General features: G+C 33.2%; 3 protein-coding genes across 6 annotated transcripts; 1 reads left to right on the top strand and 2 right to left on the bottom strand.

Annotated features, from left to right (window-relative positions):
• Positions 1-218: 218 nt before the first annotated feature.
• Positions 219-8,313, bottom strand: LOC124942279 (cationic amino acid transporter 6, chloroplastic-like). 3 transcript variants are annotated; one of them, XM_047482747.1, is made up of 8 exons: positions 8,190-8,231; positions 6,460-6,549; positions 4,059-4,141; positions 2,910-3,253; positions 2,615-2,837; positions 2,214-2,544; positions 1,910-2,138; positions 219-850 (listed from the first exon to the last, which is right to left on the bottom strand). In XM_047482747.1, exons 2-8 carry the CDS (start codon positions 6,505-6,507, stop codon positions 255-257), a joined length of 1,854 nt encoding a protein of 617 aa, XP_047338703.1. In that variant the 5' UTR covers positions 6,508-6,549; positions 8,190-8,231; the 3' UTR covers positions 219-254. The 3 variants fall into 3 exon arrangements, with proteins under 3 accessions (XP_047338703.1, XP_047338704.1, XP_047338702.1); XM_047482748.1 differs by lacking the exon at positions 6,460-6,549 and having other exon boundaries at positions 8,190-8,313; XM_047482746.1 differs by lacking the exon at positions 8,190-8,231 and having other exon boundaries at positions 6,460-6,819.
• A 1,045-nt stretch (positions 8,314-9,358) lies between these two features.
• On the top strand, positions 9,359-10,903 carry LOC124942643 (uncharacterized protein HI0703 homolog). 2 transcript variants are annotated; one of them, XM_047483185.1, is made up of 4 exons: positions 9,359-9,841; positions 9,924-10,160; positions 10,233-10,453; positions 10,524-10,903. In XM_047483185.1, the coding sequence occupies exons 1-4, from the start codon at positions 9,599-9,601 to the stop codon at positions 10,705-10,707; spliced, it is 885 nt and encodes a 294-aa protein (XP_047339141.1). In that variant the 5' UTR covers positions 9,359-9,598; the 3' UTR covers positions 10,708-10,903. The 2 variants fall into 2 exon arrangements, with proteins under 2 accessions (XP_047339141.1, XP_047339140.1); XM_047483184.1 differs by having other exon boundaries at positions 9,924-10,453.
• Positions 10,904-11,246: 343 nt separating this feature from the next.
• On the bottom strand, positions 11,247-13,992 carry LOC124941509 (probable aminotransferase ACS12). The gene is made up of 4 exons (XM_047481849.1): positions 13,348-13,992; positions 13,123-13,248; positions 12,551-12,711; positions 11,247-12,287 (listed from the first exon to the last, which is right to left on the bottom strand). Exons 1-4 carry the CDS (start codon positions 13,825-13,827, stop codon positions 11,432-11,434), a joined length of 1,623 nt encoding a protein of 540 aa, XP_047337805.1. The 5' UTR covers positions 13,828-13,992; the 3' UTR covers positions 11,247-11,431.
• Between the last annotated feature and the right edge of the window lie 748 nt (positions 13,993-14,740).

Below are 14,740 nucleotides of genomic sequence, written 5' to 3'. Positions count from 1 at the left end.
TATTAATTATAAGTTAATATAAAATTAAAAATAAAATAATAATTACTTCTGTTTTACAACCATCTAAATTATTATATTATTTATAATTAATTAAAATTCAACACATTATACTTAAAGATAATATTGAAATGTGAATCTATTGATATATATCCGCCCTATTCCCCTAGATACATGCATGCAATTTATTAAATACAATTAAATATTGCACCAAATAAAAGAAGAGAAAAAGGGCTTGATTTATAATTTAGATGAGTTTAAACTAGTTGTATCTCAAGCTTAGGTATTATTTCTAGTTGTTCGTGTGTCGAGGACGAAGGAAGAGTTGGCGAAGTTATCGGATTCACCACGTTATTACTCATTTCCTCGGCCTCATAAGTTGAATGAACTCCGTAAAGTAAATAAAATAAAGTTATAAGACACGTCCACACGCCAAACCTTTGGTATGACAACTTCTTAAGAGTTGTCATCAAGAATACGTTAAGGAAAACCGATCCCACTGCTGGCCATGGCATCATTGGCACCAACCACCCTCCACTACCACGGTTGGAGCGGATGTGGTTGGGCACGGTGTATTGGAACAAGGCGGTGGAGGCGATGATGGAACTTCCCGACAGAGATAGTCCCCATTGGCGTTTCTTGAGCTTCCATGTTAAGGAGAAGGCGATGGAGGAGGCGGAGATAAGGGAGAGGAATAGGAAGGTTCGGAGGGGAGGGGTTTGGCCGGAGATTGAGTAACGGTGGTAGATGAGTGCGTTTGCGACGAGATAGAAGACAAGAAGGGTGCCAATTGAGATCATTTCAAGGACTATGTCTAAGTTGGTGAAGAGTGCGATTGATGCCGTGCATACACCTATTATACAATAAGAAGAATATGTAAAATAACACAATTATCACTTAATTCGAGAAAAAGAAAAAAAAAAATCATAATGTTATGATATGAAAATTAAATCATAAAATATAATGATTCGATTAATGATCTTGTTAAGAGGACCTTCCAGCCCAATTAATTGATGACAAACAATTTTGTATTTAGTGTGCATTGATCATTATAAAAAAAAAAATTAAAAATTCAAGCAAAAATTTATAATTAAACTAAAATTTATACTTAATTTGGTAAGTTAATGAATACTTAACTTACTAAAATAAACCATTTTAATTCTTGCAAATGTAAATCAAATTACTTATCTAATATTAATTTTAGTTCTATATTTTTGTATGATATTATTATAAAAACATAGTTATCTAATTTATTTTTTTCAATAAAAGAATTGAGTTTTTTTTAAATATATATAAATAAATAAGCATAAATAAAAATGTTATTTCCTTAAAATATATATATATATATATATATATATATATTTTGAAATCATTTTATATATCAAATACTTAAAATACAACTATAAATCAAAATGTCACAAGTTCGATTCCGTCTAGAAACGCTTTGAATAGAAGTGGGGTCTAAAAACGCTTGAATAGAAATGGGGTCATGACGGTGGAGTGTCCGACTAATTATCTTTAATTCAAAACTTAAAATTCTAACTATAATTTGGTTTATTCAACATCGTTATACAAATAAAAGCTTCAAATTACTTTTTCAATACTTTTTTTTTAACTCAAATAGTATTAGCAACAACAAGGTCGTAGGTTCGAGCCTTTACGACTATTTTAAAGGAAAAAAAGCTTCATTTTAACGCAAACTCAGCCTCTTTGAAAGTAAGGACTAGAGAATTATTGGATGAATGGTTTTTTCCAAAAAAATAAAATCTGGTTGAATGCAAAAGTGGATTATTTGGAGTTATTTGAGTTAAATGACTAAAACATGTTTTGTATTCAAATAATTTAATTGATAAAATTGATTGATGATGAGATAAAATGTGATTTAGATTAGTAAGAATTAAAGGATACTAACCAAGGAAAAGAGTTGCATTCAATGGAGTACCAGTTGAAGGGTGCACCTCAGCCAACCAAGAAGGCACCAGCCTTGCTCTTCCTATAACACAAAGATATCTTGCTTGTCCAAGCATGGCCACCAACAAAGACGCGGCTATTCCCAAGCTAGCACCCGCCCCCACCACATTACTTCCCCACCTCCACCCGATGTTCTCGAAAGCCATAGGAAACGATGCATTTTTCGAAATCTGAAACAAAAAAGATATAAATTTCAAAAGAAAAAGAAGATTGTACACTTTAATAATACAAAAGATCCTACCAACCTTATTATATGGAACCATAGCACACAAAGACAAGGCCAATAGACAATAAATGACAGAAACAATGATTACAGAACCAACAATTCCAATTGGAAGGCTCTTTGAAGGTGTTTGAATTTCTTCAGCCATAGTTGAAACCGCGTCATATCCGATATAACTGAAATAAACTATCGCTGCCCCATCAAGAATGCCTTTGAATCCAAAAGGTGCAAAACCACCTGGACTTACCAAGTTCTTGACACTACCTTTGTAGAAACCGGCAATAATGATAAAGCCAAAGAAAACCAAGTGAAAGACTGTCATTATGAAGTTCAATATGGAGCTTTCCTTTGTGCTGCATCATTAAATAATAATAATAATTCATTAACCAAAATCCCATTTTGAATTAGATAAATTCATTATACCTGTGGCATAAACAGAGTGTGAGAAGAGCAATAAGAGCAACTGCTGGAAAATCCAACATGTTATAACCATCAACTAATCCATTTACATGAACTCTCCATGAATCTGGATGATTTCCTCCGAAAGCACAACAGAGGTATTCTGTGAAGCTTCTAGCCACAGCCGCATTTGATAGGACATATTCCATCAATATGTTGGCACCACCAAAATAACCCACAAATTCTCCTGAACCAATCCAAAACAGTTTAACAACCAGAAGAACATATCAAAACAAGATAATCTGGCTGAAAATCTTACCGAAAGTGACAGTTAGATAACTGAATGCACCACCAGCAACTGGTATCTGAGTAGAGAATTCAGTATAACACAAGGAAGAAAGAAGAGCTGATGTGCCTGCTATAATATAAGAAATGGAAACAGAAGGGCCTGAAGTGGTGTGAGCCACAGGACCTGTTGTGACAAAGACACCAACACCTAACATTCCTCCTAAACCAAGAGCAATCAGATCATACCATTCTAGTTTCCTTTTCATATCGGCACCAGACCTTAGTCTAACTTGGTTAATTTCTTGCTCAGGTGTCCATGTGGCTAACATTCTCTTCTTTAGTCTATGAGGGGTTTGAGATAAAGAGAAAAGATAGCTGCAACAGAAAAACCTGTTACGTACTGCCATCTCTCCTCTTTTGGTATCATTTATGCATTGTGAAATGAGAGGTATAAATATGCAGAGAAAAAGTGTATTGCCACAAAATGACCCTTATGTCCTCCCATATAACCCACTTATAAAGCTTTTAGAGGCCCAAGGCTCCACCAGAGATGAAGAAAAAGGTGGGAAAAGAAAAGGCCAACCCATTTTTAAAAAATAAGGTTGTAAGAGGAATCACACAGAGGAGGGAGGATAAAGGACCTTTGACCTCTTCTTATGGAAATTCTTCTTCCTCTATACAACTTTGAAAGATGTGTGACCGGCATCCACACTTTGTTCCAAACAATTAAAATATTTCTTCAGCGGAAAGGACCTGATTCCTAAAGAAAATTCATAAACAAGAGGACATTACAGAAACGTATATATTATAAGCAGAAAAGCATGAGGCTCCCACCACTGTTTCTTTAAAATCTAGGGCAACTGAAAAAATGTGCATTAATTAGTTAATTTTTTTTTTCTCCCCTAGAAAAGTGTTTGTTTTCTCATGTGTGGGAATACTTAAATAAGCTAGAATGCAAGAAAAAAGAAAAAAAGAGGGTTCAAGATATGTTATTTAAAAGGCTGATATAAAGCAGAAAGGTTCTAGAAATCTAAGCAGAATCATATCTACTGCAGGGTTAATTTTGTAAGTTTCTTGAATTTTTATTTTATTTTTCATGGAAGGCTATCATGCTAAGGCTTTTACAAAGATGGAATGTGCCCTTTATTAGCCTAGTAAATCTAGCTTCATAGGCATATACCTTCTTAATGTTTTAGGCTTTCTCCTATCCAGCAATAATAAGTCAAGCAGGCCTTTCTCCTCCATCTTCTTTGTTATGGGTATCTGTCAGTACAAGTATTCAACAATAAAATTTATTATATTAATGAAGAAAATATGATGATTTTGGATTGCAAGTTGGATATTGGGTAGATCTTGTAAAGAGAGTTATCAATTGTTCTAAGTTATCATCAAAAAGGGAGTTTCGTTCATTTTTGGTAAGTGGTCCATAATAATTTACTTTTTAACATGCTTCCAAGTTCCATGGGGTCAGAATCATGCCTGTCATTGTGCACATCTTGGTGCTAATAATGAGAGGTGTAATGATAGACGTTAAAGAAAAAATTCCACAATGATCATATCAGTAAAGAGAATGGAATTTAACTCTACATTTTCGCAGCTGATTATTTATGAAAATTCAAGCTCAAACTCTATTTGTGAAAAGAAAATGGTTGAACTTTTGAGTTAACTATTTTAGCTTGGACTTCTGTAGAGTCACACAAGGAACTATGATACAAGCCAATAAGATTGAAACCACAAACAGATTCTATCTGGAGAAACTGTCAATAACTTTTTTAGGAAACACTTGTAGAAATTACATTTGGAAACAGAACTTAATTGGACACAGATTCAGAAATTTATTGACGGTTTTTTATCAAGATTTAGATCTAAATCCTGAAAGTGTTTCCAAATGGGTATGTAGAAAGCATATTCATAATCACTAAAAAGCACAAGAAGAGTGGGGTTTTTCTATACTTTTTGGAGAGAAAGCTAGTAGGAAACAATAGTCAAAGCCTTTCTACTTTTGTTTTTTCCATGTGAGGCAATAAGATATGTTGAACTAATTTTTCTTACTCTCTTAATGGTCAGTTGTTGTTGTCTCGGTATGTGCTCTATTTCCATTTTCTTTCATGCCAAACCATTCCATCCTTTCATGTTGTGAAGAATTTTTTTAAGAGATAATTGGTATTTTCCCCACTAAACTTTGTTTTTTGCATCTCAAAACCAACCTCCATTTGCCACTCCAATTTTTTAAATCTTTTCTATTTTATCCCCTAACTAACTGACCAGCCAACAGTGACAATCTTTTAAATTTGTCCAGTTGACAGCTAGTTTAAGCAGTTTGCATGATCCTAACTCCTAACTAACTTCCGAGTAAAATACCAATTATCTCTCTTTATCGTTATTTTAATTCGGCCACAAAACAAGAAGAAAAAAACTCGATACAGTTGAGTATAGCTAAGCAGACAAGACAATATAGTCATGAAAAGGGAGGAAAAACATAGAGGTGTTATATTAGTATAATGCCTATTTTACTATACAAGGAGTCAAGGATTGACAAGATAATGTTTAATAACAAAGTGCCCTTTAGGGATGACCCATGAGAGAACAACAGTATCTCAATTTACTTAAATACTTAAACTGAGTGGACCATATTGAATAAAATATTATATACCCATATACAGTTTAAATTCAATAATAATTATTATTATAGTATATTAATGGACTCAACTCGTGGCTATTCTTTGTATTTAACTGGCTTGTTTTCAACCAAGGTCAATGCAAACTTTGAGTTTTTATAGTGGTTTTAATTAAAGGTTTGTTCAACAGAAAAATATTATTAATAGTATGAACATCATTTCCTAGTTTCTTCCATGTATTTTCAGTTCCCTGTTATTGATGTTAATGCAAGAAGGTCACCTGCCTTTGTGGGGTTAACAAGAAGACTCCATTCACATGACAAATCCATGTTGGAATTATAAAAATGAAGGGAGATGATGGCTACATTTTTAGGAAATGATTAGCCTATTCAAATATAGGAAAAGCCAAAGTTCGAGGGTCGAAAATCAAAAGGCTGAAAAAAGTTGAAACCAGAGCCCCACATATACATTCTCCTCAACCTCTCAACTTACTCTTAAAAAAAACATTTTTAATGTAATCATATCAAAACCATGAGGGATCATGGGATTTGTTGGGTCAATGAGAGAAGATGAATATAAAAATGAAAGTAAGCAAGCACATCCTGCATATGAACCAACCAATCCAAATTCTCTAGCACTAGCATTTACCAATTAAAATGAGGCTACCTACTATGATTCGCCTTTGACTTTCAAATGCCAATTATATTCTAATATTTGTTCATTTGAGTACCGAAACTAAATTTGGATGAAGTCTCTAATCTCAAGGGATAAGATTGCTTTTAGTTATTTATTTAGCTTTTGTTATATAAGAAAGCTTGTGAAACAAAATATGAAACACATTGACACTAGTTTCTTTAACAAACAAAAAAAAACTCATACACTTAATAAACCAAATGCAAACAGATAAAATAAGAGTTGGTTTCCCACTTTCTGCTAAAGCAATTTGCTGATTTATTTTTGTACATGAAAACCAATGTTGACTTTGAGAGAAGGAAGGACTGTTTGTCTCATTGATCAACTTTCTAGGAATCCATTAGCTTTACCAAATTTCAACTAGCACAATGATAAAGTTAAGGATTGTATCAGGTCATCCACCAGACAATTCCGAAAGATCAATAGTAAATTATTTTTATGTTTGGTAATCCCAAAAAACAAACACTCAGCAAAATCCATTCACTCATATGAACTTTCATTACAATGATATCACTATATTTAGATTACCAATAGAGAACTTTCACCGTGCTTAAGTAAATTCATTCCAAATAAGTGGGCCTTTTCACCACACATGTTTTGGGGCTGAAGGGAGTATTATATTTTAGACAATTCCTATGAATAAATCATACAGCTTCGGATGAATTACTGAATTCCTAATACAAGAGAACCATTTTGTAAAAAAGAATTGTACCCATCCATGAATGAAGAAAAAGAAAAGAGAAAGACTTTCCATCTTCCAAGAATCAAGCTAGAGCAATGATGACAAATAAAGTGATTTTTGTTCTATGCTGGAGAGTGTAGAGATGAGGACCATATATATTCCTCAGCCTTAATTCTAGGAGAATTTTGTGGGGGGAATAATAGTATGGTCAAGCATCACAGTTTTAGTTGTCAATATAATGAAATTGTTTTCTAAAAGCATTGAGCATTTTCATATGGACGTTGCTTTTCACAAATCTGACGAAATTTACAAAAGGGAATTTCAAAACGAGGAAAAGAAGAATATGAAAAAGATAAATCCATCAAATTTCATGACCAAGGAGTATTAGACCTAGAATTTGGCTGCCACTAGTGAGAAATATAATGGAAACACTTTTATAAGACAAAGGAGAAATTATGCTTTGCCTAAAATATAGACAATTTTTATTCTTAATAAAGTAGTATAGATAATTTTTTTTGTCTCAACATTCCCATATGAGAAAATGAGGATTTACAAGCATCCTCCCATCAAAAGGCATGGAAATTGTTTTAAGGGAAAGGAGTGGTGAAGGAATGGGCCGGTGAGGTGCTCTTCCCATTCATTTGTGGGACCCTTTTCTTATAAACTATAGCAAGAAGTGTAATTAAAAGAGAAGGCAGGTGGAACCATTTAAAACCATACAATTCATATTTTTGATGATCTTATTGTGTTGATGGGTTCTACCTATTGGAATTTTGGCAGACATGAATTCATGGATGCTTATTGGCTATTGCATAATTATAGAATAGACTAGTATTTACTGCTTATAAGCATTTTTTTTGTCCTTTGAATTGTTAGGTATTGAATCAAACACCAATCCTCAGCTCTAGAATTCATTTTTCTTTAAACAAATCCTCGATTGAGAACTTCTACATAAAGGAATTCTGTATATGAACATTGTCTGTAATGCATAAACAAATCATGATAGACAAAATGTTAAACAGAGTTCCTTTGAACTGAATCATCATCATTTCTACTTGTCAACTGTTATCACAACTTATTGCAAAAGGAAAGTTCTAGACTAAATTTATCAATGATCTGCAGCAAAGAAGACAATCAGCGATAAAATAAAGTGAAATCCATTCCGATAGATCATGAAAACTGAGAAAAAAACTGATGCAATCTCCAATTATACATGTTTATAATGGAAGATTGGGAGGATTATTAAGCGATAATAGCCGAATCGATGAGTTGTATTTCAGACTAATTCTATATAATGTAAACAGAGAAAACAACTCACATTAGATTGATGAGATCCTAACGCATTGAATGAGGAAGATTTTCCTGTAAAATCTCGGCCGCCATTGCAAGATTCTCACTCGTTTCCATGGAAGTTGATAGAAACTTTTACGATCAAATCCATTTCTTGGGGATATTGATTTTATTATTATTATATCTTATATACATATAAAAACTAGCTTAACAAGTAAATTTTAAGATTTATTTTATGTAATAAAATTGTTGAAAATAATATTTTATCATAATTATGTTCTAAAAGTTTATCAAATTAAAATTAAAATGTGTATAATATCCAAATCATAATTCATATTAGTTTTTGAATTATGATACACATATTTTTTATATTCTATTTGATGTAAAAATTATTTTATATATAATGATCTATAAATTTATCTAATAGTTAAGTAAAAAGTAAAGTTTTTTTTATTTAATAGATTACAGATTTCAAGATTGATTTTATTAAAAATATATTTTGATTGAGTGGAGATCATAGTACTCCAATAATTAAATCTTAATTTTAGATTATAAATGAGTCTGTTTTAGGTAGGGTAATGGGAAACGATAAATATATTATTAGTTTTCATTTTTATTTTGGGATTTTTTCGAAACGATAAATATATTATTAGTTTTCATTTTTATTTTGGGATTTTTTTTAATGTTATTTTTGTCCAGTTCGATTTCGAGTATCTCTACCAGGCATCATTTTATACCATATTCTTAAAAAAAAAATTGTATAAACGGATTTTTTTATATAATATATTAAAATTTTATATTATTATAAATAAATAAACAAACTTTAATTTCTTATAAAATATAATGAATAAATAAATATATTTATGATTTTATATTTTCAATTGTGTTTATAATGTTCCGTCAGAATTATGGTGAGATTGGGACGGGGAACACAAATATTATCGTCGTTTTATCCCTGATTAACTACCGGTTAAACCGAGGAAAAACCGTTATAAACAGAATAATTCGATTCAGTTATCCTGAGTTATCCTGTGCTGGTTTTAAATTTTCATCCTTAATCGAAAACGTTTGAAAAAAAAGTGAGTGTTGTATTACACATTAGTCCTTAAAAGAGTTAAACCAAATACAAAATGAGCTTTAAAGTATTCCAAAAAGCAAACAGAAGGAAGCAGCATATTTGCACGTGTCGGTTACTCCTTCACAACGTTTGTTTCCAATGGAAAAAACTCAGCAAAAGCTCCATTCTTTTCCAATAACCATTATCGCTATGCCTTCGAATTCTCGCAAAGGAAATACACAATTTCTCCACATTCAGATACCCATCATCGCGATTCGCCTTCTCATCCCCTTTGATCAAAAGGGTTCCAGGTTTTCTAGTGTTTCAATTCTCATGTCATACTGAGCAGCGACGGCCAATTTCTCTCCATTTTTGATGCAATGACGTATGAAGACAATCACGAGGACGCCCTTGTCACGGGGATGAATCCAAATCTTCAAGTAGACGGTAATCATTTAGATTATTCGAAATTGATTGAATCGATTGGAGATAGTGAAACAGAGACGCGGGTAGATAAGGTTTCATATATTTTGCGATGGGCAATTGCGGTACCGCTGGTTATCATATTGGGTGTTTTGGTTGCAGTTTTTGTCTTGTGGATTGGACCCTTGTTCATGGACAAGGTTTGGATTGGATTGGATTGGTTAAGAATGGTTGAATTATACAATTAAATGTAAAATTGACTTGTTTTCATCATCTACACAGGAACTAATACCATGGATGGATTGGCAAATGCAAGCTTTCAGCAAACCGATGTTAACGGTTATACTTTTCGCATCAATAGCATTCTTCCCCGTCTTCCTCATCCCATCTTCGCCTTCAATGTGGGTTGTGGGTATGATGTTTGGTTATGGGTTTGGATTTCTCGTAATCATTTGTGGGGTTTCCATTGGAATGTCACTTCCTTTCTTCCTCGGTTCATTCTTCTATAGTAAAATTGAAGTATGTTTTCATTTTCTTCATAGTTTTGAACATCTTTCCATATTTTTTTACTTGATTTATTCATTGATTAAGGAATGGTTGGAGAAATGTCCAACTAAAACAGTTTCATTGATTCGAATGGCGGGTGAAGGAGATTGGTTTAATCAATTTCAAGCTGTAATTCTGATAAGATTTTCTCCATTTCCATACATTTTATACAATTATTGTGCAGTCGCCACGAATGTTAAGTACACTCCCTATTTGCTCGGGTCTTTGGTTGGAATCGTGCCTGAAATCTTTGTCTCCATTTATACGTAAGTCAGTAAGTGTAAGAATGTGTTTCTGTTTTTTTTCGTGAGTTTCTTATAGTATTTGATATTGCAGAGGAATTCTGATAAGATCTCTAGCTGATGCTTCCCAAGGTAGACACTCCATGTCAACAATAGAAATCGTTTTCAATGTGTTTGGATTCTGCGGGACTGTTGTAACGACGATAGCGGTTACAGTTTTTGTAAAGAGCCGACTCAAGACGTTTCGGGAAGAGGAGGAGAAGTTACTTCTTAACTGATTGGACATTCTTTTGTGTTTTTGTTGTTGTTAAGAAATGCAAAAATATGTTAAAAAAATTGGATTTGTATATATGTTTAAGGCTAATTTAGTACAAATTCAAATGTAAAGAAGAACATATGGAGTTTGTTGATGTAATTTTAACTGTATTTATTAAACAAACATGGGGTTTAAATGACTAAACTACCCTTTACTTTGTATTCATGAAAATTAAGTAAAATGTATTGATTGAATCTTTACCAATAGAAAAAGAGAGAACCACTATCATCTGAAAAATTATTCAGTTATTTAACTGAATAAACTGCCCTTTACAAGGGGTGAATGGAGTTTGAAGAAGGGCAAAATAGTAATTTTCATGGAAATTAAGTGAATGATTTGATTAATCTTACAAGATTCTATGACTAAACTACCCTTTATTCAAGTATCTACATAAGAAGGGTAGTTGTTTTAGAATTCAGACCAAACAACCCAAAAATTTTCAAAAAATGGTAGATTTCTGATGTATAGAATTTGAACGAGGGCAAAATAGTCATTTTCAAGGAAATTGAGTAAAATGAATTGATTGAAGAATCACTATAATCGACAATTTGCAACAAAATATTTAATTCTTTACAAGGAATATGGAAATCATGTCACTATTACTTTGCTTGCTCTTCTTCCCCAACCCGATCTCGAGTTCCATCCAAATCAGTTGCTCGTATATTTACGCAACTTCCACTGGCTTATCATCCGCGAGACTTGTGTGCATCCAACACTTTCCTAATTCGTTCCATGACTAAAGGAACGTCTGGTTCAGTCAAGCCCCCAAAACAAAACCGGAACCAACCATGTTCGATACAATGACAAGACAATCCAGGAGTTACATTGACCTTAGCCACATTCAAGAGCTTATCCCAAAGATCCATCTCCCCTTTCTCGCTATAAGAACGAATAAACGCGCTCATGTTTGCCCAGCAGTAGAATCCGCCAGTGCTCTTCACACATTCGATTCCCATTTCCTTTAATCCTTCCACAAACGTCAAATACATCCTTCTAAGCCTGTCTCTGTTTATCTGGATAAATCTCTGGATAAACTTGGTATCGGATAGAATCGAAATTAGAAGACGTTGAGTTGGAGCAGAAACGGGCGAGAATCTCGACAATTTCTTGGCAGCCGTTAAAACATTTGCGTTGAAGCTATAGATAACTCCGACATGGAAACCAGACAGGCAGAGGTCGGTTGAAAGTGAATAAACTATGTGAACTCTTTCTCTGTCAGAATGTTCTAAACTGACGATTTCGGCCATGCTGACGAATTCATCAGTTCCGTGAGTTGATCCTGCAAATAACTCGTGTGATATGATGTGAATGTTCTTCTCGTTCGCAAAGTCCAAAATGCTGTAAAGTGTTTCGCGGCTGAGTAAATTGCCCACAGGATTCGTGGGGTTTGATATTATGATCCCACGTACTTTTACACCGCGTTTCTTTGCTTGGTTATACGCGTTTTCAAGGGCGGTTATACTCAAATTGAAACCATCTGTACTTCGACAGGGAACTGCTATGATCTCCACACCTGTCCTCCATTTCAAATCTGTATCCAGACTGAAGAAAAAACAGTTCAGTTTCCTTACAAATTTGGAACCAATATCGTGGTTTGGATCGATCTAGAATAGAAACTGTTGGGAATAATTTTTTGATTTAGAAGTGAATCCATATGGGATCACGTTTGAAAACAGAACTTAGTTAGACACATTCAGAAATTGATTGATTGATTGTTTTTCATCTCGAACCAGATCCACAAGTGTTTCCAAATAGGCAAAATCAAATCGATTAATGTAACAAAAAAGAGTGGAAGTGGAATTTACTTGGGGTAATATGGCGAGGGAACAAGAAACGCGTTTCCAGAATCTGCCAAACAGAAACTAAGCATTTCAATGGCAGAAGTTATCCCAGCTGTGATGACTATTTGAGATGGGTCAAAAGAGACAGATCTTCCCGTTACTTGAGACATGTACCCAGCCACAGCCTTCAAAACAGTAAGAAAGTTTAAATCAGAAAACAAACTCCCACAAAAAGAAAGAACAAAACATAACATAGACAAGTTCAATAGCATTCAGACAATCAAAACATAAAAGACCAAATCCATTCATCTTTAACTTGCATCCAAGTTCAATAGATCCAACACACATTCATAAATGGATCCAGAAGTGTTTTCAATATGCCCAAATATATCTCAAAAACCATTGATGGTTTGGTTTGGTTTCCTAGTAAAATCCAGATGTACAACAATGTTTCCACAAGAAGCCAAAAGTATGTAATGGGTTCTTTAATATGAATCTATTGAAGAAGAAGATAGGAACAGAAAGGAAAAGTGAACAATTCCAGATAATAACAGTCAAAAGAAAGCTTTGAAAAGTAAGAATGGGAAGAATATTACCACTTTCAGCTCCAACAAGCCATCAAATGGCTGATAAGTTGCAACACCTCGAATACTCAACTCACCACAGTCAATCAAATGCTTTGCATTCTCAACCAACCAATCTTGAATCAAATCCAATGATAACTGCAATTCGAAATAAACAAAAAAAAAAAAAAGAACCCATAAAGATCAAATAACAATAAACCCATCAGATTTTAAACACTGTAGGGACTTCAAACTTGCCTTGTTTTCATTCAATCCAAGTTGGATTACCCCACTGGGATTTGTAGACATATCATATGGATCATCTGAAGCTCTTTTCAATCCAATATGATAAGGGTTATTGCTCTGTTTCAAAATGGAATTAGCCCTAGAAGAAACATGAGCTGTTCCACTTCTGGGCGATGAAATAAAAGACCGAGAATGAACCCTTTGTAATAATCCGGGTGTGAACACATCGGTATCAACGGGAGGAGGCGGAGGTGGCGGAGGAGCCGATGACCCAGAACGATTTCGTCGAAGATAAGATTGGAAAAAGCAAAACAGAGCACAGGGTATGACTGAACCTAAAATTAAGCCGCCTCTTCCTTGAACCACACCTTGTAAGGGCACAATGACCCTCATGACAGTAGTGGATCCGCCGCCGGCGCCGCCAGTTGTGGGTGTGGTTGACTTACTTGTTCGGTCCTCAAATTGGGTGGTTGTTGTTTGAGATTGGGTCATTTTCTAGACATCTTTAAGCGAAAGAGAGAAATGGTTTGTGAATCGATAACTGGACTGCTTGATTTCCCCTCTTTCTTTCTCTCTCTTTCACACACACACACGGATTCAGTGTCGTCTCTTTGAAGAAGCATATAAAATTGTAATCTTTAGTTATTCTCTTGTGAGGCGATGGTTTCGTGCCGTTCCTTGTTTGGAGGGAGATGATGCCCTTTTTTTATTTATTTCATTTAGATTTGTAAAATGGGATCATTTGAAAACATTTTTTAACAAAATTAATTTAAAAAAGTTTAATTGTTAAATTTGGGGTTACAGAGGTCAATTGGGATATAGAGTTCAATTGGAATTTTGGATATTTTTTTATTGAACTTAACCATTTAGGGCACGTGAAATTTGGTTTTCACGATTTAAAACACAATTAACTCATCATTATTTGACTAGTTTAACTACCTAATTTCAATTTCAATAAAGAATTGATTTTGATTACTAATTTATTTCACTTTAATAATAATAAGTCTATCGGTGATATTTAAAAAAAATGTCTAACATTTATTTATCCAACAAAATATAAAAAAATTTTATCATATCATCGTTTAATTTTTACCATTTATTTGAGTGATATGTAATTAAATAATGTAATATGTATGAATGATATATTTATTTACAAATTAAATTGATTTTTATTAAATAAGACTTAAATTTTGAATTGTGTTATATGATTATTGAATTATTATAAATATATATATATATATTTATATATTGTTATTAAAGATTTTTATTTTTCTTCTTATTTTAACGTATTATTTTTGTTTTTCTAATAAATTTATCAAGTTATTAAATGAATTGATATTTAGAGATGTTTTGAACTTTTTTTTAATTATTTTTGAAATTTACGAATTATAATTTATTGAAGTTT

This window comes from Impatiens glandulifera, chromosome 6, assembly GCF_907164915.1.
Source record: "Impatiens glandulifera chromosome 6, dImpGla2.1, whole genome shotgun sequence".
NCBI lineage: Eukaryota > Viridiplantae > Streptophyta > Magnoliopsida > Ericales > Balsaminaceae > Impatiens > Impatiens glandulifera.
Note: the sequence above shows the minus strand (reverse complement) of the source record. Positions and strands in the feature narration are given on the sequence as shown.